The sequence below is a fragment of the Budorcas taxicolor genome, chromosome 7, assembly GCF_023091745.1.
Source record: "Budorcas taxicolor isolate Tak-1 chromosome 7, Takin1.1, whole genome shotgun sequence".
NCBI classification, from domain to species: domain Eukaryota; kingdom Metazoa; phylum Chordata; class Mammalia; order Artiodactyla; family Bovidae; genus Budorcas; species Budorcas taxicolor.
Genome location: NC_068916.1, coordinates 52,702,527 through 52,727,524, shown reverse-complemented (window position 1 = coordinate 52,727,524; position 24,998 = coordinate 52,702,527). Strand labels below are relative to the sequence as shown.

At 38.1% G+C, this 24,998-nt stretch overlaps 1 protein-coding gene across 1 annotated transcript in view; it reads right to left on the bottom strand.

Moving 5' to 3' along the window:
* Window positions 1–507: 507 nt before the first annotated feature.
* The window catches only part of NDFIP1 (Nedd4 family interacting protein 1), a 51,179-nt gene continuing 26,688 nt past the window's right edge, over window positions 508–24,998 (bottom strand). The window contains exons 2-8 of the mRNA XM_052643204.1: window positions 23,634–23,721; window positions 17,941–18,071; window positions 14,092–14,179; window positions 13,018–13,142; window positions 10,733–10,799; window positions 7,489–7,594; window positions 508–1,554 (exon numbers count right to left, since the gene is read on the bottom strand). Coding sequence (XP_052499164.1) covers window positions 7,491–7,594; window positions 10,733–10,799; window positions 13,018–13,142; window positions 14,092–14,179; window positions 17,941–18,071; window positions 23,634–23,721 — 603 coding nt within the window. The 3' untranslated portion in view covers window positions 508–1,554; window positions 7,489–7,490. The remainder of the gene's footprint in view (window positions 1,555–7,488; window positions 7,595–10,732; window positions 10,800–13,017; window positions 13,143–14,091; window positions 14,180–17,940; window positions 18,072–23,633; window positions 23,722–24,998) is intronic.

Here is a 24,998-nt window from a genome sequence, read left to right as displayed (position 1 = left end):
CTTTATATATTAAGTGGAGGGGAAAAAACCCAAACAACTGATATCATAAAAACTACTGGTGTCTAAATTTAACACAACTGAGACAAGAATAGAAAACCAGGAGGAAGGAGAAAGCTTTAGCTTCACCTGGGCACTTGCTCACAGGACTTAAACCAGTTGACTGTTCAACTGAGAAAAAGGGCAAACGCAGGGAACATGCAGAAAACATTGGAAATAAATTATCTAAGATTATGTCTAAAAATGAAGCATAGTTGGAATTCCAGAATGACTTACAATCTCTACAACTCCTCCCTTATTTTAGTCCATTGTCTTTTGAAGAACTAATACATTTTTAGGAATATACTGAATATGATATGAAAGTTACATCCCGTGCCAAAAAAGAAAAAAACTGGCCCAAGACCAGTTTTTGTGTTTATTGAATGACTGTGTATATATCTATATGAATGAAGATTAGAAAAAACTGCCTAAGTGCAAACCAAGAAATTAAACGGTAATCCACAGCAAAAGTTGCTACACAAGAGACGTTTATTAATGTTCTGTTGTATTTACAGCTTTAACATAGCAAACCAGGGTGAATTACCACTTGGCAGAAAGCACATCACTCTACATTTATAACACATTGGTCTCTGCTAACACATTGTAAAAGCAAGTAGTACAGTATGTTAGGGATCATCTCAAAAGTTTCAAGCTAATTCTTTCTTTGCTGCTAGTACCTAATCCCCTCTCTACTCCTAGCCCCTGGCCTAACCATCAGGAGACAAAAGAAAAAGAAAAAAGGGGGCAGGGATTCCAATCATATAGAAAGTGTCAAGAATTGCAATTTATTAGTAATTATGCTGCATTTGTCCTTGTCCTTTCTATTTTATACAGTGACAACACCTTTACAATCCCTTAGGTACACAACACAGAATAAGGTACTGCAAAATTAGAATACAGACTATAAGAAATTAATGCTTATTTTTTACCAATTAAGAACATATTCTTGACCACACTTTAAATGTATTTTGCACTATGAGTTTGCTTCCAGGTGTTCACAGTACAATTAAATAAATTTCTAGATTAATTTTAACAGCAAAATGGATTATGTGCAGAAATGCAGTCATAACAAAAGTTTTTACTTTTGAGAAAACCCCCTTTTTAAATGGCCAGCATTATACATATCTTACACTAAAATATTTAATTCCAAATTCATTTTGAGATGGAGGATGAATAAAAGCAAGATTGCCCCCTACTGACTACAGGGACAAGGCTCATGCTATTTAAAATGACTACAAACAATAGATAAGGCATCATTAATACATCACAGACTTGACTGCGAGAGCTTTTTCAAACATTAACCACTAATGATTCAATGATTACAGAATTTTGCATTAACTATTAAAATTTTACACCTAGGAACAAATAGAGAGAAATGATCTTTGTCAACAGTACTTTATTTTTTTAAAGCAGGTGATGATTCCTCTGTGTTCCGCATCTTGATTCACTTCCTGCAGGTGTTCTCTTGCTTCTTGGGAGAGAATTCATAAATGCAGGAAGGCCTTTGCCAGAAAACATCTGCCAGAGAAGGATATTGAATATTGGAACTCTAGTTAGGTTGTTATTTTGGCTAAAAGAAGGATGTAGTCACAAAAGAAGGCAGGATGTTTGGAGACATGAGAAGTACATTTAACATAGCTTTAAGATTACTATACACTGACATCATAATATTAAAAAACATTACATTTTTGGTTCTTAAAGTTATCAAGGTCTCCAGAACTAGGAAAGACTTAAATGCTTTCTCTAAATCCCATGAGGTCAGGGATCTCTCTCTCTAAACCTAACACAAGAAAACAATTCAAGGAGCACTTCATCCCACACTTAACACCAATGGCAATGACTGAAACTTGGGGACAAAGAGACAGCACAATCCAAATGTGGAGGTAATTTTCCAAACACACTTGAAGCTGTTTATCCTGCCAGTTCTGCCAGATCTCACATGAAAGATTTCCAAGAAGGATGCCAGTGATGTCACGCTATCCTTGGAGCACAGCAAAGTTAGAAAACAGCTGTAAATTCACAGGAACCACAGGTACTTCTTCCCAATAACTAGGGGGGAAAAAGTTACTGTATTTTGGAGGAGGTATCTCTGGTAGACAAAAAAAAGTGTACGCAGCCCCAATTTTACAAAGCAATTTACATGACCGAAATAAATACTCTCAAAATGATGTCCATCTATTATAAATGGAATTTTCATATAACACTTTGATGAATTTTTATATTGGCATATAAACTGGTTTGGTTCTCATGGAAAAAATACAAATAACTCCCTGTATCAGTGCCAAAAAAAAATACTCTAAAGAGATACATTAACATGTAACAAAAGCTTACTGAGAAACTATGTTGGGGTACCCTACACCAAGTGAAAGTTAGACAGGCTCATACGTAGGCCCTCCCATCTTTCAAAATTACTTTAAAAGCCACAAGCAGCCCTTTTATAGACCAATTAGACTGGTGCATACATCTTTAAAAAGTTGCTAAGATGCAGAGAAGCTACAACTCTGGAAGAAATCAACATATTCTTTTTGAACATTAATATTTTCCCAAACTCCAAATTCACTTGGTGTTTTGATCTGAAGCAAACCAATGATACTGATATAAGAGCAACTCTTCTTTAGGGAGATTTCAGAATGTGCAAGGACAAAGACACAAGAATGTAAGGATTCCTGAAGCCAAGTAGAACCAAAAATAAAATCTGTCTGGTAGGCATATGACAAATAGAGATTTCTTCAATGAGGCTAGTTAGACTCATTATAAGTCTAAGTAAATTCAGTTTTATCAGTTACCATTAATAAATAAAAATTGATATAATAATTACTATTAGGTCAAAACACTAGAGTTTTCAAGAATATGAGATACACTCCAGAAAACTACCAGGCCACTTAGTTCACGCTATGTGCATGGAAGTAAATTAGTTTTAGCAGATCCCTCAAAGTCAGAGCCACCCAAAAGACACTAAAAAATCCATTGAAAGGTCCTACCTACTGTGTAACAAAAGGAACACTATTCAACATTCTGTAATATCCTATGTGGGAAAATAATCTGAAAAATAATAGATATATGTGTATGTATAACTGAATCGCTTTGTAGTACACCTGAAAATAACACAACACTGTAAATCAACTATTCTCCAGTATTAAAAAAAAATCCATTAAAAGGTCCTAGATAGGTCTACTAATGGGTGATCTCATTCACCAAACAAACTCCAAACGAAAAAGACTGCTATAGAGGCATTCACTGTTCTCTATGACTCAGAGGCCTGTTGAGATCAATTTGATTCACAGGTTGTTACAAAAACAATGATGGAATGTAAACTGGAAAAGAGACAGGTTTTAGGGACTGTGAATATCACCGCTGAACTTTAGATCAGATCACTTAAGAAACAAGGGAATCCAACAGCCTACACAATTTCTTCTTGGACCCTGTGTGATTTTTTTTTAAAGCAAAAATTCCACTGGCAATATTTTCTACTGTCTTGCTACTTTACACAGCCCAAATAAGTGAAACTAACTTGAGGTGAATTGGAAATAAAGATGTATTAAGGAGGAGGGGGAAGATTGTAGAAAAAAAGAAAATGAAAATATTTATCATCATATGCAAAAAAGGTAAGATATCTGATGCCTAGAATGTATAACTCACCAGATCACAGCAATCACTATCTAATTATGAAGGGCCCCAACTCATTAATGCTGTCAGGGCTTATAAACTTTCTTCCCCTCCTATTTCAGAAGTAGTTAAGGTAATAAATTTAAGATCCATTGTACGTTGTATATATAAGTACTTTTGGAGTAGTATTAGGTATCAGGTTAACTGTGTTACCATCTTATAGTTACTATGTATAGCTAACTCCTCAATTATCTGGCAGCATCAGAGGAGGTGGAACTTGATGAAAATTTATTTTCCAGTTAACTGGTAAATAAGATAAAGTATGGACACTTTATATTTTTGACCATTTCAGATAAAGATGTTTCTAAAAGGTATCTGTTTCTTTTTCATACAACATAGAAGGAACATATTGTTTTTCCTGCTTCCTCATAGTCACACACTTCTTGATGCCGCTGTGCCTAGCTCTAGCAGTGTCTTTTGGCTTTTCTGGCTGTGAGGCAGGAAACCAGATTTCCTTTATAAGCTTAAATGAGCTCCAGAAGGGAAACCGAGAGCTACCCTGTGACAGCAGTGTATGAGCTTTAGTGTTCAGCTCTTATAACACCTACTATGGCTGGTAAGAAAGATCTTTTGAGGGTATTTCAAGGTTTGTGTGTGTGTATCCCATTTTTTGGGCAGTCTTGTGTGTGTGTACACTATCTTTTGGGCAGTCTAAATAGAAAAGTCACTATTCTTATACATTTTTCTAGTACAATGCCAGACCTTAGCATGGGAATTGAATTATTTTTATCTACAGCAAAGTTATTTTAGCAATTTCCTATCTGTGGCTTTCTGGCAAAAGTAACCCCACAGCTAGCTTTTAACCAGTGAAACCTCCAGTAAAGAAAAGTAAGAGGTCTAAGTGAAAGAAAATCTTCATATCTTACACAATGGTTTTCTACCGCATCTTCAAACTAAACTAAATTTCCTCTGAACTATAAAAAGGAAACATTCTAATTTTGGTTCTGGATGGACAGTTCCTACCTGTGTCAATGAATAAAGGAAATTCAGTCCCATGGGATATTATAGCTTTGTGGATCCCTTCTGGGGATCCTGGAAATTAGTAAGGAAGTCATTACAATTCTAAATGCTGCTCTAAGTCCCTAAACCCCTAATTTAGAGCTCTGAGTCCTCTAGGCATGTCAGGGATGATTTCAAATCAGCTAGGATATCAAAGTCAGACAGGAAAGCAACGAAACCCCATTATGTAAGTTTCCGACAACTCCTAAAGCACTGTAATGATTCTGACTCCAAAACACAGAGAGTACCAGGTCTATAATACCCCATTCACAGCTCCAACGGCATTACTGCTTAACTAAGGGCTGCCTACTTCAAATCATAACTCTAAAGATGCGCTGTTTTACATTTAGAATGTACCCATAAAACACTTTAGAAATTTCAGTAAGTCAAAACAATAACAACAAATTTTACAAACAAAAAAATCCTCAAAGTCCCTAACAATACAGGAAAACTGCAAAGTTCAGGCTTTCTCTCAACTTCCATTGTCACATCAACCTGTCCTGTATTAGATGCAAGATAAAAAAGGTATGCATCCCCTAATGAAGCCAGAGTTGCCTTCCCCAGAGGAATGAAGTGACCAGACAGAGGTGTGGCCTCGGTCATTTAGAAATTCAAAGCCACCAATACACCAGACCTACAGAATCTGTGAAGGAAGGAAGGCAGAGAGGGAGGGAGGGATCTGTCCTCTCAGGGTATTTGTGGGCACCAGTGGATGAGGGGAAATGTGGTGGTGGGTTCAGAAGCTCATCATCAGGAGAACTGTGACTACCCCAAAGACTTAACTTTGAACCTATGGTAGGTAAGAGTTAAAGCTAAGGATCAGAAGTAACTATAAATTATAATCAGACACACAGAAGGAGAAAAAAGATGACAATGGTAACTACATAAACTACTAAAACCACACAAAACATCTGACAAGCCTCCTAAAGTTAGGATGTAACACAGAACATCACAGGGGTTAGGGCCCAGGCGAGTGTGTCAATGTCCATCTGCACCCAGACTGTGTAACCCAATTCAAATTCAGGGCACACCACCTCTCAGGACATTTTAGACATGTAATAAAACATTCCTTTTCTTGGGAAAACAAAACAAAACAAAACAGTCATAAATATAAGTGGTAATCTTAAAGACTAAAACTGTCTCTCAAATAAAAGTACACACTCTTAACGAAACTGACTTTAGCCAAAAGAACCCAGGTTCTTTACATGCTTTACCTTTTGTAACAATGCCTTATGAATATACTCTACCGTGCATGTATCTGAGCTTATCTGTCACTAATAACCTTTTGTTGCTTATACAAGCACACTGTACATGTATATGCACAGGTACATGTATAATGCTTAATTCAGTATCTGACATATTGAAAAGCTGACAAATATTAGTTATTACTATTACACCATGCTTGAAAAAATTTTTATTTCACTTAAGAAGTTATCGTATTATTCTGCTGCCTAAAGACTTTCAACACCCTCTCACAACCTGGCAAATTAAATATGATAGATATTTTCTTTTCTAGAAGCATATATTCTGAGACTACCATGAAATCTTCGAAACTGAGAATGCTACTCTGCATCTTAAGACCACAACAAATCTTCAAAACTGAAAACTCCACTCTTAGCATATGATTACTTACAAAAACTATGAAATAACCCAACAGCAAATACAGGCTCACATGGAATCAGCCTTGTGTTGAGCCAGTACGTGACTGGGTTTAAAGGGCTGCTCTGTGAGTTCAAAGGTTCCACTGCAAATGGGCTTAGTGCTCAAGATATTTGAGAATGCTCTCAGCTTGACTTTCCAGCCTTAATCCTCAATACTCCTTTGTGTTACAAACTGCTTCCTTTGAGCCAGCTGCGTACTTCCCTACCTCTCTTCCTATTCAACACTGCCTCAGGTGACTCTAAAAGGGTTCCCCACCCAACATTTTCCATATTACATTTTCTAGGTTTGTCTCAAGGTCTATCTCAACTGTTACAACCTTCACAAGCCCTTGCCCAATGTCTTCAACTAGCCTGGCTCTACCTGTCCTCAACAGTCTTAAGGAACAAAGAATCAGTTCCAACGAGGTCCATCAGATCTTGTCACTAGAGACCTCTCTCTGGAGTACTCTTTCTCAAGATTCCCTGTCTCCTCCTTTTTGCAGCTGGTGATGCAAGGTGGAGCCAGGCTGTGGGGAAAACCATGGGGGAACCAAACAGCCTTGGCAAGGCTTAGTCCTCCTGTTCTAGGCAGGGAAAAGGCCCTTTTCTCCCCTTCCTTTCCTTGGGTTTGACCTTCCCACCAGAACATCAGGATGTGAACCTGAAGAAAAAGCCCAGGAAAGTCCCTCACTGATTTTAGGAGATGGAAGCCTTGGTAGGCTTGTCAGTAGCCAAAAGGAGTTCCTCAAGTACTGTGGACTCTCCCAGCTCTGGGTTTAGGGGCCCCACAAAAGAGAGCTTAGTGATTACACCTGAAAGGTTCCTTCTCACTACTTACCTCTGGAACTAGTACAACCCAAACAGTGGCTTCAGGATTCATGATTCAAAGATTAAGAACCCTGAGTCCTAGTCAAGTCTCTTCTGCATTGTCCAAGCATGAGATAATGTTGTCTCCTGCCTTTTAAGATAGTTTTTTCATAGAAACACTGCTTACTAAGCTAGAAACTAAAAGGCAAAGACTATGGCTTCCTTACTGTCTCTATATCCCCTACCACAGGTTGTATATTCTACTCTAAACGTGAAGAGTAATCTACCCATGCATCACATGATTACACTGCGACTGGAATAAAGTTTTTTTCTTTAATACCTTTAATAAATAAAGAGAACTCTGGTCCTGGGGAGATTTGAGAAATTTTCTGGCATCTTCCGAACTTTTGCATAATTGATAAATCCTCTGAGAAACAGGAGAAAGCCTAATTTAAAAAAGAAAAGTCAAGAATGAGTTTATAATTCACATATTAAGCCCAATCCCCAAAAATATCCCTCCTAATACCAAATATTTCATTTTTCTGTTATCAGAAAAGCTATCAAAACATAATTTCCTCTAAAAATTTCAAAGGATTTGATTTTATACCAAGTTTTCTATTTCTCAATGAGAACATATAATCTCAAGAGCCAGAAAAAGTCTCTTTTGCACATTCAGAATCTAATTGGTCTAAAAGAAAACAAAAGATAAGATGGGGCCAAACATTTACATCATTTGCTTTTGGAAGCCTCACTGAGAAGCATCATCAAAACCTACTCTCCTTACCCACCCCAGGATCTTTGTTCCTCAACCAGGGACCAAACCTGTACCCTAAGCAGTGAAAGTGTGGAGTCCTAACCGATGGACAGCCAGGGATTCCAAAACCTACTTTCTGAGCTCCAAAAAAGTATTCCAAGATAATTAACACTAAAAACAGAGAGGTTACAAACAGTGTTTTTCTCAAATAAAAAAATGTCATCCTTGTTATGGCTTCTTTTTTTTCTGTCAACAGTACACAATGCTGTCCACTAGATGGCAGGCTGTTCTTAACTTTACAAGAATTCTGTCTCAACTCTAAATTCTATTTCTCTATTCTTAATTTAGCAGTCAGCAGGGAAGATGATGAGCTCCCTCCAGTGGTAGCTCACACACTGCTGGCCCTTTTCCTCCAGAGATGGCCCCTGGTCCAGACACATTTTTTCAAACGGCTTTATGGAGATATAATTGACATATCACAAAGCTTACCCATTAAATGTGTACAATTCACTGGCTTTTAGTAGTTAAAACTATAACCCAATTTCAGAATTCTTTATCGTCCCTAAAACTATCTGTACCCATTAAGTAGCCATTCCCCATTTCATACCCTCCTCCCATCTCACAGGCTCTGAGCAATAACTTTCTTTTGGATATATTTTAAAATATACTCAAGCAGTGGAAGATGCTTTGCACTCAGTCAGAAATGATTTCTGGCAGCAACCAAGAGTCATCAGCACTGAGCACAGTGAAAGCTACCCTGTTTGGCATCAAAATCAGCGACAATACAACCTAACTCCAGTCAAAGGATGGGTGCGATGTGGGAATATAGATCAGTTTCACTAGATATTTCAATTTTAAAAAGGTAAAAAAAATTCAGATAGTTTATGTGAAAGGTCTTGGTTTTTATACGATGTGTGCATGCTAAGTGTGTGTGTTAAATCGCTTCAGTCATGCCTAACTCTGCAATGCTATGCACTGTAGCCCATCAGGCTCCTCTGTCCATGGGATTCTCTAGGCAAGAATACTAGAGTGGGTTGCCATGCCCTCCTCCAGGAGATTTTCCTGACCCAGGGATCGAACCCACATCTCTTATGTCTTCTGCATTGACAGGCAGGTTTTTTACCACTTGTGCCACCAGGGAAGCCCATTTATGATGACAACTAAAAAAATAACTTCTGAAAATAACTATGGAACATACAAGTCACAACTACAGGCTAGATGTAGCTTATGAGCTGCCAGCTCAAGAACTCTGTATAGACCTGGTCTTTGCAGGAAACCATCCCCCCTTAACAACAACAACAACAACAACAAAAAACAACACCAAAAACAGTAACAACAACAACAAAAGATTCTCTGCAAGGAGTTCCAAAAATGACTCCAACATTTGATCCAAATGTATGAAGTACATCTGAAGTCTCAGCATTTTCTGCTTACCACTAAGCAGTAAGACAGCAAGAATGATCAATTACTAAGTATTATAAACTCATCTCCCATGAAACTTTAATATAGGAAGGAAATCAGCCTACTGGATTTTTAAAAATCATCTATGTTGTCAACAATCAACCTAAAATTATGCTTAATGGCTCTTCTTTGGCTTATTCAGGATTTGCCTGGACTTTAGGCTTGCGAGTAGATGAGGAGTCAGATTTTCTCTTAAAGATACAGTCTGGAGACTAAGCAAGTCAAGGAACTACTTCTCTAAAGTAACTCTCCTGTAGGTTGTTTTTCTAAATTATTAAGTTTCTCAGTAATCAAGAGAAGAGGTAAAAATCACTGTCTCTTTCCTTGGAATGCTGTGACTAAGAGTAGAATAAAATGATGCTACTGGCGAGGTAGGGGATGGCATCATGAATGACTTGTATTCACTAAGTAAAATTTAGAGTCATCAGTGCAGGACTCTGTTACCCAAGGCACAGCAGGTAGGCCTTGAATATATTAAGCAGCTTTTGGTCATGGGCTCTACACTGTGCTAGCCAGACCCACTAGCAACCCTGGGAACCAAAGAGCCAAATTGAGGAGATAGCAAAAAGGCCTGAGACAGAAGAAATGTTAGGATAGGAGAAAATGATGCCACAGAAGCAGAGTGAGACAATTATACCCTCACAGCCACAAGATGCCCCTTCTATTTTCTTGTAGAATGACAGCAATGATGACGGTCTGCTATTGTATCATACAAACTTTCTCTACAAAGAATGAGGAAGCCAACGGTATTCACCACACTGCTCATTTCTTTAAGATGTCTTGGAAGTAAGTAACACTAATAAGTACAATCTTAAGACCAACTACCTGAAATGGCCGGTATGTTTGAAAAAAAAAATCTTATTCTCATCAAGAGCAAACTAAAGAATTCTGGACAGCCAATGGTGGTTCTTCCAGAAGTTATGCAAGACAATATATTTTCTGTTTTCTACTGATATATTCAACTGAAGATAGGCCACATACACCCATGAGTAGTTCAGTAGGTAACAGTATATCTATAAGCAGTTTGGGGTTGAGCTTGTGAAACCTATGTGGCAATAACTCACAAGGGGGAAAAAAAATCTAAGGACTATAAAAAGTCATCTTATTGGTACGCCCCTCTGGCTACATGGAAAATGTGAGAAGTGTGTATGGACGGGTTAGGAAAAATTTACCACCACTAAGAGACATTCTATGACTACGTATGTTACTCTGATGGTGATAACAGCCTAACCTTTGACATATTTTTAAAATTATACTTATTATCACTAATATATTACTGTATAGTAAGTGAGATGAAGGTTTAATAAGTAATTTTACTTCTAAAATTTAACATAATCTTTTCTCTCCTTTCTTTTTTAAAAGCACTTACCTAGAACCAGGAACACCCACCAGAGCCAGTACTGACCATCAAAATATCCAGGGAAGTAAGTGGAAAACTGAAAAATAAAGCAAAATACTTTAGAGAACCTCTGCAGATATTATTCCACATTTTAGCTTAAGAGTTTACAAAACACAAGATCTTAACTTGTACACAAATGCTGTTGCTCATTTAATGCTTACAAAAATTTCTAAAATTTTAGTCAAAGTATTTTATATAGTACAGATTTGAAATGATTACAATATTTGCTAATATACTTCCTTTCATGGAAAAGCAACCTTGAAATATGGTAGCTTTCAGCTTTACATAGTCCTTGTTTTGAAAGTGCTCAAACCTGTTTGTTTTTTAAAAACTATTTTTCCTCTTTTAGAAATACGTCTTTTTTTTGAATAAATTTTATTTATTTTTGGCCTTGCTGGTCTTTGCTGCCGTGCAGGCTTTGCTCTAGTTGTGAGAGCTGGGGCTGCTCTCCAGTTTCAGTGCAGGGGCTTCTCACTGTTGTGGCTTCTCTCGTTGTGCAGCACAGGCTCAAGAGCACGCAGGCATCAGTGGCTGGTGGCCTGTGGGCTCAGTAGTTGAACCCCGCTGGCTCTATAGCACAGGCTCATTAGCTGTGGCACATGGGCTTAGCTGCTCTGTGGCATGTGGGATCTTCCTGGATCAGGGATCAAACCTGTGTCTTCTGCATTGGCACGCGGATTCTTTACCACTAAGCCACCAGGAAAGCCCCAGAAATATGTCTTGATGATACTTTTATCCTTGCTTACACAATGCCAAACTCAACTATATTTGGCCTCCTTTCTAATGATCCCTGATTTTGTTCCTGCCCTTTCAGCCATGCCTTGACCCTGGAAGCTTTACCATGTACATGATGATAATCCCATTCCTTTGCCAGGGACTCTATAGCACATGATACTATTGTGGCCAGTGGGAACTAAGGGCTGCTAGGAAAGCTTTTTAGCTCTTAAAAAGAAAGGGAGAGGAGAGAGTTTCCTTTCTTCTGCTGAGCACTGTTGTGTTTCTGATGTGATGCTTGAAACTGCCATGGCCAGCTGTACAACAGGTTGAGACACCTGTCGGCTGGCCTTGATTATCAGTGAAACATAACTGACCTCCATGTCAGGACTTATTTTCACTGGAAATAAAATTTCCCCAATGTTTTCTAAGCCATTTTTGAGCTACATGTTCTGTTACTCCAAAGACCATCCTAACTGATAAAAGCTGATTAATTCTTTTAAAAATTTAGTAAAAATAAAAAGATTGGTAACTACTTTGATCTTGCTTTCTGTTGAAGACTTTAACACAGTCTAGAGTTTAGCACAGTTTGAGCATTCAAATAGTTTTATTTCTTGATTAATAAGATTTAGAGAAGGAATGAAAAACTTCTTTATGGCTTGAGTTTGTAACCTAAAGACCATGTTTTAGAAGAGTATATGTTAGTTGTCTAGGAGAAAAGCCCATAATTTTTATCAGACTCTCAAAGGAACTCGGAATTCTAAAAATGTTAACTGCCTTAGAATAAATAACTTTGAAAAACTCCACGGCTCAGTCAACACCCCTTAGTTAATAATGCCAGTTTATGATAAACACCTTGATTTTATATTATAAAGTTAACAATGGCAGTAACCTTATCTGAAATCGAGGACACTTAAAGAAACTAGATCTTTTACAACTTTCAATTACTTCATGCAACTCTAACTAACTGATAACTCCTACATCACTTAAGATCTCTCTCTCACTTACTTTAGAGATAAGGGCCCCTAATGGAGTAGGGCTTGTTGAACAGTTCTGGCTCTCCAAATATCCTGGCATAACCAACGATGCTACTTAAAACCAATCTTGGAAGAGAGGAAGGTTGAGAGGGAGGAAGGAGGGAGAAAAGAATAGAGGGGAAGAGAGAAGAAGGACTCAAACTTCAGCAGCATTAACGAGAGCAATGTCTGCTTTTGATGAGATACCAGAAAGTTAATAGACTCTTATTATAAAAACAACTAATTTCAGAACAAATACATGTAGTACCACATTATAAACATTAAAAACAGAGAAAGCAGCTGAACAAGGATAGATGTCCTAGGGCCACCAATATTTTGTAGATTGACTACAAAACTTGCGTGCATGAACCAACTACAACTGATCTAGGTTCAATTTCTTGAAACCAGACAAAGACAAACAAAAAATCATTTTAAATGTTGAGATAATTCCAAAGTCAAATACTCAAAATTATTCCACTCATTCTCCTCCAGAGACTATCACTGCTGGTGTACAACTTAACTTACCCTCACAATCAGGATCCACTTAATTAGAGAGAGACCAAATCCTGAGATGGCCCCATACCTTCCTGCAGCTGAAGTGGTCAGGCAAAAAGACAGGAAGAACCCAATCCAGTTAAAGAGGAATGCCACTGTAAAAGCCAAGAGAAGAAAAGAGGCAGGTCAGACACATCCTGTTATCCAAGGAGCAAGAGTTCTAAGGGTGCACTCTGGATTTACTTCTGCTTAAATGGCTTTCTCAAGGATAAACGAGCTGAGCCCACCCTCCACAACTCTTACCTCACTTCCCCAAAATGGCCATCCTGTCTTCCTCCCAAAAGCAAACAAGAAAGCACAGTCTCAAAATATCAGGTGTTTATTATTACACCTACTGCTATACAATTTAAGAAATAACTTAATATCACCAAACTTCATACTTATGACTTGCACCCTTTACTGTATGTGTTATACCTGAGTAATTAAACATTATTTGAACATTAAATTAATGCCCCTAAATAATCTGATTCAAGTCATTCATCCTCTTGCTTCTGTAAACTTTGACAGGTTACATAATGTGTTACCTCGAAAAGCACTGCATTTCCTTCGTATCTTTTTAATACAGAAAATAAAATTTCTGAAATGGTTGCTCACTTCCAAGTCAGGCATATGGAAAGTTAAATGCAAAATAACATCAAGGGGGAAAAATGAAGTTGACTCTGATGTGTTGGAAAACAGAAGTGCTTAAAACAGAATTCATCAGACAAAGGCATTTACTCCCTATTTTATAGGTCAAGAATGAGTAGGAGGAATGCTTAAGGCGTTCTGAAGATCAGAAAAATGAAGCTCAGCTCAAGGAAAAATGCAGCATCCTCCATAACTGCTTTAATTATATTTTCTATAGATATTCACAGAAATTGAAGACAGAGACAGGAAATTAAGATGAAAGTGTACTGTGCTTTGAACATGTCAGTAAAAGGCATCAAATACATATAATTATTAAAATATTAGCTCAATTAGTTCTTTTAATTCAGTCATATTCACTCATAACCTAAAGTACTCTGGTTTGCAGGAAGGGGCTCTGCTGTGTGTGTATATACTTACTGAAGAAAGTTAACATGAAAATCCCATCGTTTCCTATCCTCATCTGGTCAGGATCATCAAACTCCTCCCGACCTGCAAACTCCTCATCCTAAATGAAAAGAAAAGGTAAGTTCACGATAAGTTATTTCAAGGCAAAGGAAAGACATCAAAAAAAAATTGAGAAAGGGACAAAAGTGACTTCCAAGGGGAAAATGTACTACTTTGGCTCAATTTAAAACTAAGAGCATTAAGCTTTAGTATATGTTAATTTTTTCACTGGTCTTCTAAGATAAAATTTTTTCTGAAATGAAAGGAATTTTTCACTTTCTAACCCAAGTTCTTTAACAATATATTTCAAAAATTATAAAGTTCACAAAGAACTATTCACTCTTCCTTATATATATACACACACATATATATATAAACATAAAGAAATATACATATAAAGAAAAAGAAAATTCTCTTACACATTTGGCTTAAATGCTAGAATATCAGTAATCCAGGGCCTGTTTAGCCCAGAACATTAGTAATCCTGGACCTATTGAGAAGATACCATTGATAAGCTCAAGAGTTTTATAAGACTGACTTGGTAGGGACAGATGGAAGAAGATACTGCGATCATATATGAAGAGTCTAACAGTGCTGCCCATGCTCAACTCCAGAACTATTTGTTTATACTGGTATATAGGTCTGAAACAACCTCACTTTCAGTCTTATTGGCAGAGAGAATCCTTTCCATCCTAACCAGAAAACATAGTGTTGCAAGTCTAGAAGGAACATGATCTTGACCAGCACTGACACCAACATATGTAGCCTACCTTTTTCTTTTTTTTTAATTTTTAAAATTTATTTATTTATGGCTGTGCTTGGCCTTCGATGTTACACTCGTGCTTTTCTCTAGTTGTGGCGAGCAAGGGCTACCGTCATTGAGATGCATGTGTTTCTCCCTGCGGTGGCTTCTCTTGCTACTTCTCTTGAGCACAAACGTCAGTGTGTGCGGCTTCAGCAACTGGTGCACAATCTTAGTTTGCCAGCACCACATGGATCTTCCCAGACCAGGGACTGAACCTGTGTACTCTGCACTGGGATGTGGATTTTTAGCCACTGGACCACCAGGAAAGTCCCCTACCTTTGCAACTAATTGTAGGTATGTGCTGAAATATTGAAAAAGAAAATGAATACACACTTAAAGTGGTAGACTTGTACACAGTCCAATGAGGGTTCCTCAAATGAAAAATAAACAAATAAAGAAAACTTTAGGGAGAACCAAAACTTGCCCTACACAGAAGAGGGACTGGGACATTTCTAATAAGTTGTTAATTCATTCCCCTGAAGAATGGGATCCAAAGAAGAAGTGGAAGTAGCAGCTTCATCTAATTTACTATCTTTCCTCTAATGTTTGAAATTTATACAAGAATGGGCTCTTTCATATATTTTAAAATAAGAAATACCTAGTATTCTGAATTCATATTAGCAGGAAGAACAGGCTTTGCCAAAATAGAAAGTACTGTTTTGTGGGCGTCCCTGGTGGCTCAGTGGTAAAGAATCTGCCTGCCAATCCAGGGGACGTGGGTTCTGGTGCTGATCTGGGAAGATCCCACATACTGCAAAGCAACTAAGCCCATGCACCCAAACTACTGAGTCTATGCTCTAGAGCCCAGGTGCTGCAACTACTGAGCTCACGTGCCCCAGCTACCAAAGCCCGTGTGTTCTAGAGCCCATGCTCTGCAACAAGAGAAGCCACTGCAATGAGAAGCCTGTGCACTGCTATAGGGAGCAGCCCCCGCTCACGACAACTAGAGACAAGCCGGCACAGCAACGAAGACCAAGCACAGCCAAAAATAAAGATAAATAAAATAAAAAAAGAGAAACTGTTTTGTGCATAACTATTCAAAATAAACTACCAAAATACATAGAAGTAATGCCTAGTAATACTATAAATGTCTTCTAACCATTCTTTCTATCTTGGTACCTCTGGCCCCAGAATTCTTCCTAAAATTGTCGCCAGGTTAATGTTTCTAAAACACCATACTTGTCTTATCATACCCACACTTAAAAACTTTGAAGGATTCAGTGTGACCTACATGTAAAGTCTAAATGTCTCAGCCTAGTATTCAGAAGATTCTACGACCTACAGTTCTGGCCAAACTCTTTGCTGAAGCAACACCAATCACTACAACCACAGAAACTGCCCTGTACCTGGCTGAATAACATCTGCTTTCTGAGCTTTCCCCTCTGGAATGTTCTTCTCCATCAAAACTCAGGGCCCACTTCAAATCCCATCTTCCCCATGATCACAAGGTTAAAGTCACAATTCTTAATGCTCACTGCTCTTGTGCTGCCCCTTAGATACAGGTCTTTGTGGGCCTGTTCCCCAGTTGGACTTTAAGCTCTTGTATGGCAGGAGCACTGCCTTATACAAACCCTTCTATCTATCCACTGCAAAATACATAGCAAATTATATATAAAAGTGTTCCATACATATTTGCTGAATAATAAAACCCCTTAAGAAGTTCTTAAATGTGTGTATTTGTCAAATAAAACAGAGTTCTGTGATTAAGCTGCACTAATCTCCTGGTCTACTTCTATGGGACAGTTACCATAATTCAAGAGATCTAGAGAATAGATACAAGGACTTTGGAGTCTAAAATGTCTGGGCTTGACTCACCTATGCTACTTATTAGCTGTATGACTTTAGGCAATTTTTAATCTCTCTGGGTCTCAATTTTTGCATCTGTAAAATGGAGATAATATAATCTCTACCTTGCAAGGTTATTCTGAGGACTGAAAATAATATATACTATATATATAAGCACAAAACACAGTGTCAACCGTGTTGTTTGCTTCCAATACAAGTTAACTATATAAACACTGTTTTCTCTTTAGACAATGAGCTCCAGGAGGGTTCTTCCTTGCACCTGTAAGAATTGAATGCATGTCACCATGCAGAATCAGCCTAGACTATGCTTATGAACTGTAACTTCTGCCAAGCAGTGGTTTTAGGACTGTTACCCCCCATGGAAGATGTGACCTGCAAACAGTCTACTATCCTAAGGGCTGAACTTCTGGGCCTTGTGTCATTGCACTGCCCAGACTGAACTTATATCCTTATTCTTATATTTTACTCTAGCTTCCTGCCAGGCCTAGGGTCTGGAGCCCTGACTGCCCCATTTCCAGGGACTGGATCCCGCTCTCCTTTCTCTCAGTATCAGACCCAAGGTCCCACTTGCACCAGCTTCAACCTGAATCAATACATGTGAAACCACAACTGTATCACTTATAGGTCTGACATTATGAATCATGAGTGCCCAAAATTCTCCACTGGTTTTCATTACATCCCACCTCCACTCCCAAGAAGTAACATCAGACCAGATGAAATCTGAATTCATTATGCCTCCACAGATGGCATCATCTGGACTGCTGGTGGCACAGGGTTCAAACAGATGATTGTTAGAGCCCCTCTGAGTTTAATGTTATGAAGCTGCACTTATTTATTTTCTCCACAAATTCCTAAGCAGCTATCTACTTAACATCAAAATATTAAGTGTGCAGAATCAAGGCAAAATTGGTATATTCCTATACCAAGATGTTTCAGCCATGAAAGGAGACTTGAGAAAGTGAGGGTAGTAGTAGAGACATAGGGGAAATGAGCTGGTTTGACTAGTGATTTTCTGCTCTTTTATACTGTTTATCTCCATCATCTTCAGGAAAAGATAAGTCTATTATCCTAAAAGAAAAACGTATCTGATTTTAAAGATTAGCTGTACTTTTACTAATCAATTTAATCTAAGTAATATCACAAAGTTGATAATGCAAAGAACTTAATTCCCATAAACTAGTACCAAATAACAAGGTGTAAGTTGGACTTACTCTTCCAGGAACCAAAGGGATAGTGGCTTCAGCTTTGGTTCTCTCAGCTTCATCGTAACTGGGCAGTGTGGTAGCCACATTGTAAGACGGGGGCTTTGGAAACCCAGACTCGTCTTTGTAGTCAAAATATGCTACAAAATAAAAAGGAAGTCACAATTATCCAATGATTAGCTGAAATGAGGAAAAAGGATTTCTGCTAACTCTGGCAAACAAAAACCAATCATTCCTCTAAAATTTTGCTGTTGTTTTAGTCACTAAGTTCAACTCTGTGACCCCATGGACTATAGCCCACTAGGCTCTTCTGTCCATGGGATTTCCCAGGCAAGAATGTTGGAGTGGGTTGCCATTTCCTTCTCCAGAGGATCTTCCTGACCCAGGAATCAAACCCACATCTTCAGAACTGGCAGGTGGGTTCTTTACCACTGAGCCACCCGAGAAGCCCTCCTCAAACATTACATATAGAATAACTGAATCAAAAGATGCTTAAAGATGAACATGGGATTGGGAATAATTTTTAAATTTATTGGCTTTTCAATTATTTAAATTCCAGATTCACTTTACTTTCCCTGCCAAGTGCTTTTGAACACTTTTTCTGGCTCATTTTGTGGTGGCTTCTCAGGTGGCATTAGTGGTAAAAGAACTTGCCTGCTACTGCAGGAGACATAAGAGACACAGGTTTGATCCCTGGGTGGGGAAGATCCCCTGTAGGACGGCACAGCAACCCACTCCAGTATTCTTGCCTGGAGAATCCCATGGACAGAGGAGCCTGTTGGGCTACAGTCCATGGGTTCCCAAAGAGTTGGATATGACTGAAGCAACTCAGCATGCATGTGGTGTGTTCACAAAAACATACAATATTAATAACAGCATAAGGTAAAGTGTAAGCTAAAAATAATTCACTTGTGTGTTTGGAAATCTGTACCATGGTTTCCTCCTACTTATAAACATCAAAATAAACTTGAAAACAAGGTTAAAATTAATATTTCATAGATTTTTGTACTTTGCTTCTTTCACATTATTTTTACCATGGATTGTTTCCTATGACATGCCTAAGGCAATAACAGGTTCAGTTAGAGAATCGTTACTGAGTGAAATCTTGCATCCTCTCTTTTTAAATGTACATCTTCATTCTCACTGACTTTTATTATAATAGATTCAATATGTATTATTAGAACAGATCTATTTACAAACGGATTAAATTTTCTACACAATTTTTTTAAAAACTTAAGAACTTTGAAAAAATTCCTATGCTTCAAGATTAACATTTGTTCTCCACCTTGCTTAACTATAATTAACTTCCAATTTTACTGTACTATATTACTGAAATTATCAATCAATAGAATTCACCTCATTAACCAAAAATAAGGAGAAAAATTTATTGTCTTCACATGGGCAGAAGGAAGGATTGATAAAATACCTAAAACTGATTCCTTAATCTTTTCACAAATTTCTATGAAAAATCTAGAGTAAATATCATAATTAATGGTAAGTTATTAAAAGCTTTCTCTCCTAAGATTAGAAAATCAGACAAAAATGGCCCACTATTACCACTTCAATTCAAACATTATCTTAGAAGTACTATCAGGTTGGTGCAAAAGTAACTGCAGTTTTCCATAGTTGGACTTTGCCGTTTGATACTGGAAAGTGAAAGTTGTTCAGCCGTGTCCCATTCTTTGCAAACCCATGGCCTGAATTCTCAAGGCCAGAATACTAGAGTGGGTAGCCTTTCCCTTCTCCAGGAGATATTCCCAACTCAGGGACTGAACCCAGCTCTCCTGCAATGCAGGCGGATTCTTTACCAGCTGAGTCACAAGGGAAGCCCTTGACACTGGAATACATTCTTAAATAAATGTAGTCATGTTATACATCATTTCTCATGCATTTCTCGCTTTGGTTTTTGTTTTTTTTTTTTTTTTTGCTAATGATTTATTACTTGCTGTGTATTTTATATTCACTTTAGACTATGGAAATGATTTTAGACAAAAAGCAAATTCGAGCGATTTTCTTACTTAAGTCGTAAAGCACCAGAGACAATTCATGGTATCAACAATGCATTCAGCCCAGGAACTGCTAATGAACATACCATATGGTGGTGGTTCAAGAAGTTTTGCAAAGGAGACGAGAGCCTAGAAGATGAGAGCAGTGGATGGCTGTCGGAAGTTGACAACGACCAACTGAGAGGATCATCAAAGCTGATCCTCTTAAAACTAGAGAAGTTGCACAAGAACTCAACATCCACCCTTCTACAGTTGTTCAGCATTTGAAGCAAATTAGAAACGTGAGAAAACTCAGTTAGTGCCTCATGAGTGGACTGCAAATCAAAAAATTGTCATTTTGAAGTGTCGTCTTCTCTTACTGTACACAACAAATCATTTCTCAATCAGATTGTGATGTGCCATGAAAAGTAGATTTTATGTGACAACCAGCAATGACCAGCTCAGTGGCTGGACCAAGAATAAGCTCCAAAGCACTTCCAAGCCAAATCTGCACCCAAAAAAGCTCATGGTTACTGTTTGGTGCCTGTCTGATCCAATACAGCTTTCTGAATTCTGGAAAAACCAATACATCTGAGAAGTATGCTCAGCAAATGGATGAGATGCGCCAAAAACTGCAAGGCCTGCAGGCAGCACTGGTCAACAGAAAGGGCTCAATTCTTCACAACAATGCCCAACGGCACATCACAAAACCAACACTTCAAAAGCTGAATGAGCTGGGCTACGAAGTTTTGCCTCATCCGCCATATTCACCTGACCTCTTGCCAAGCGACTATCACTTCTTCAAGCATCTTCACAATTTTTTTGCAGGGAAAATGCTTCCACAATCAGTAGGAGGCAGAAAATGCTTTCCAAGATTTCACCAAATACAGAGGCAAGGATTTTTATGCTACAGGAATAAACAAACTTCTCTTTGGCAAAAATGTGTTGATTGCAATGGTTCCTATTTGGATTAATAAAGATGTTATTAAGCCTAGTTATAATGATTTAAAATTCACGGTCTGAAATTGCAACTATGTTTGCACCAACCAAAGAATTGATGCTTTTGAACTGTGGTGTTGGAGGAGACTCTTGAGAGTCCCTTGGACTGCAAGGAGATCCAACCAGTCCATTCTAAAGGAGATCAGCCCTGGGTGTTCTCTGGAGGGAATGATGCTAAAGCTGAAACTCCAGTACTTTAGCCACCTCATGTGAAGAGTTAACTCACTGGAAAAGACTCTGATGCTGGGAGGGATTGGGGGAGGGAGGAAAAGGGGACGACAGAGGATGAGATAGCTGGATGGCATCACCGACTCGATGGACGTGAGTTTGAGTGAACTCTGGGAGTTGGTGATGGACAAGGAGGCCTGGCGTGCTGCGATTGATGGGGTCGCAAAGAGTCGGACACGACTGAGCTGAACTGAATACTAGTTGATGCAGTACGGCAAGAAAAGAGAATACAAGACAAAAGGACTGGAAAAGATTAAGTCTATTAAGTCTATCCTTAATCATGGAAGACATAATTACATATGTAGAAAATCCAAGAGTATCTACAAACAAATGATTAGAATATATGAATTTAGGAAAGTCTCTGAACACACAGTTAATATAAACCATCAATTATATTTTCATGTATCAGTAACAAACAGAAAATAAAATTATACATGGACCATTTACAACAGCACCAAAACAAACCAAATACCTACGAATAAATCTAATTAAAAAGATTCAAGAAAAAAATATGTAAGAAACAAGATGCAAGGTCTCTATATTGAAACTCACAAAATATTAATCAGAGAAATTAAAGAAAATCTTAATAAATGGGAGGGATTTAACACAGACTGGAAGACATAATATTATAAAGATGCTAATTATCTTCAAATTAATAAACAGATTCAGCGCAATCCCAACTAAACTTCCAGCAGCGTTTTTGTTTATTTCTTCCCATTTGATGGAAACTGGAAGCTGATTCTGAACTGTAAATGAAAATACAAAAGCCAAGAAGTACCAAAGCAATCTTGAACAACAAAAAAAATTAGAGGACCTAATTACCAGATATCAAGATTATAAAGCTCTGGAATTAAGACTGGAGTCTAGGCACAAAGGTGAATAAACAGACCAAAGAAAGTACTGAGTCCAGAAAACAGATACGCATACACACATATGGTCACCTGATTCATGACGAAGGTGACACTGCAGTACAGCAGAGGAAAAATGGTCTTTTCAGTAAATGGTGTGGGACCAAATGGACATCCATAAGGAAAAACAATCTCGACCACTACCTCATACTGTACAGAGAAAAACAATTCCAGACGGAATGCAGACCGATTTAAATGAGGAAAATAAAATATCAAAGCTTTTAGAATAAAATAAGGAAAATGTATTATTGCAACTAAAGCTGCCACCTAATCCAATTCAAGAAACTTGTTTTTCTCTATGTCAAAATAACTACTTTAACATATGCACACATATACATGCATATATAATTTCCTTAAAATTTTTTTACTTTTAATTAAATCATACTAAAAATCGTATTACAAATTGATGGGTACAATCTGTGAACTGCCCATAGCCATAGTAATTCTGAATATATGAACAAAACTGATACCTACCACTTTAAGGAAAGCTTTTTTTGGCCACACCACACAGTTTGCAGGACCTCAGTTCTTCAATCAGGGACTGAACCCAGGCCATGGCAGTGAAAGCCCGGAATCCTAACCAACAGGCTACCAGGGAACTCTCCTTACTACCTTAAGTTGAGGGAAATCAAGAATATTTTTATTTCCCCATTTCAAAGGATTTTTAAAAAATGGAATCCATCGATATAGACACCTAACATAAGATTTTAAGATTCCATGAAAAGTTTAATGACAATTTTTTCTAATTTAGTACATTCAAAACAAAAATCCAGTATTTGTTTCCCACAATTTATATACCACCAATTAAAACAGGTACACTGAATATACCGAACAATGATTTTTGACTTTTTCCCCTACCAAAAGTGTGTGCTCCGCTCTATTTCTAATCATCAGCCACGTACTTGCCACTCTGCCACAATTCTGTTTCAGAGAATATGGAAGAGGTCCCATCAAAACTGGTCAGTTCTCAGCAATTAGAGCAGAACTGGTACCACAAAGATCTAATTACCAAAAGTCCTAAACTATCACAATTTTCTTTCTTCTCCCCCATCTCTTTTAAACTTGTATATGAAAATTATAAAGATAATCTGGCATAGGATGGAAAGAAAAAAATTAATTAAAGAGGGTCTGAACTATGACGAAGAAAATGAAAAAGTTGGGAGACTTCTAGCTTTTTTTAATTAAGGATCTATCAGCTTTTTATTTATTATAAAAGAAATCGAACATATTATATTCCAGGTCATAGGTACTAGAATCAAAGAGCAGAACAACTAACAAGAAAACTATAAAAAGAACAAGAGAAAAAAACAAGTGATCACTTGGTTTCTGAATTCTATCCTTATATTAAGAGTCTGTTGGAATGAAATTAAGTTCCGTAAAAAAGCCACATTGGAATGGGGCTTTTATCTATTTTTCAGAACAGTAACATGAGTTTTTTTCACCTCAGGCTACAAACTAAAAATAATGTTAGACTTCTTACAGAAAGCTGAAGCAAATACAAACACCAACAAATGCTTAGTAGCCAAAAGTCTCTGGCTAATGCATTTCAAGAGCTCAGCAGTCATCGCACCCTGTTACCTACCTGCACTCTCCGCAGAGATGCTGCTGTAAGGTGGAGGAGCATCCCCAGCAGCTTGTTCAGGTTCTCCAGGCTCTTCTTCATTCTGCAACTAAATAAAAATTTCATATTTTAATGCAAGCATAAAGGCAATTAGAGGAAAACCTGAAAACTGGATAGCTTTTCTGGAAAGCTATTTGGCAGTGGGTTTCAAAAGTGTTTAAGTGGGCAGATCCTTTACTAAGTAGTCTACTCCCAGGATTTATCCTAAGGAAATAATCAGAAAGAGGCAAATAAGGTAGTTCAGTTCAATCGCTCAGTCGTGTCCAACTCTTTGCGACCCCATCAATCGCAGCACGCCAGGCCTCCCTGTCCATCACCAACTCCCGGAGTTCACTCAGACTCACGTCCATCGAGTCAGTGATGCCATCCAACCATCTCATCCTCTGTCGTCCCCTTCTCCTCCCGCCCCCAGTCCCTCCCAGCATCAGAGTCTTTTCCAATGAGTCAACTCTTTGCATGAGGTGGCCAAAGTACTGGAGTTTCAGCTTTAGCATCATTCCTTCCAAAGAAATCCCAGGGCTGATTTCCTTCAGAATGGACTGGTTGGATCTCCTTGCAGTCCAAGGGACTCTCAAGAGTCTTCTCCAACACCACAGTTCTAAAGCATCAATTCTTCAGTGCTCAGCCTTCTTCACAGTCCAACTCTCACATCCATACATGACCACTGGAAAAACCATAGCCTTGACTAGACGGACCTTAGTCGGCAAAGTAATATCTCTGCTTTTGAATATGCTATCTAGGTTGGTCATAACTTTTCTTCCAAGGAGGAAGCGTCTTTTAATTTCATGGGTGCAGTCACCATTTGCAGTGATTTTGGAGCCCCCCAAAATAAAGCCTGACACTGTTTCCACTGCTTCCCCATCTATTTCCCATGAAGTGATGGGACCGCATGCCATGATCTTCATTTTCTGAGTGTTGAGCTTTAAGCCAACTTTTTCACTCTCCACTTTCACTTTCATCAAGAGGCTTTTTAGTTCCTCTTTACTTTCTGCCATAAGGGTGCTGTCATCTGCATATCTGAAGTTATTGATATTTCTCGCAGTAATCTTGATTCCAGCTTGTGTTTCTTCTAGTCCAGCGTTTCTCATGATGTACTCTGCATACAAGTTAAACAAGCAGGGTGACAATATACAGCCTTGACGTACTCCTTTTCCTATTTGGAACCAGTCTGTTGTTCCATGTCCAGTTCTAACTGTTGCTTCCTGACCTGCATACAGATTTCTCAAGAGGCAGGTCAGGTGGTCTGGTATTCCCATCTCTCTCAGAATTTTCCACAGTTTCTTGTGATCCACACAGTCAAAGGCTTTGGCATAGTCAATAAAGCAG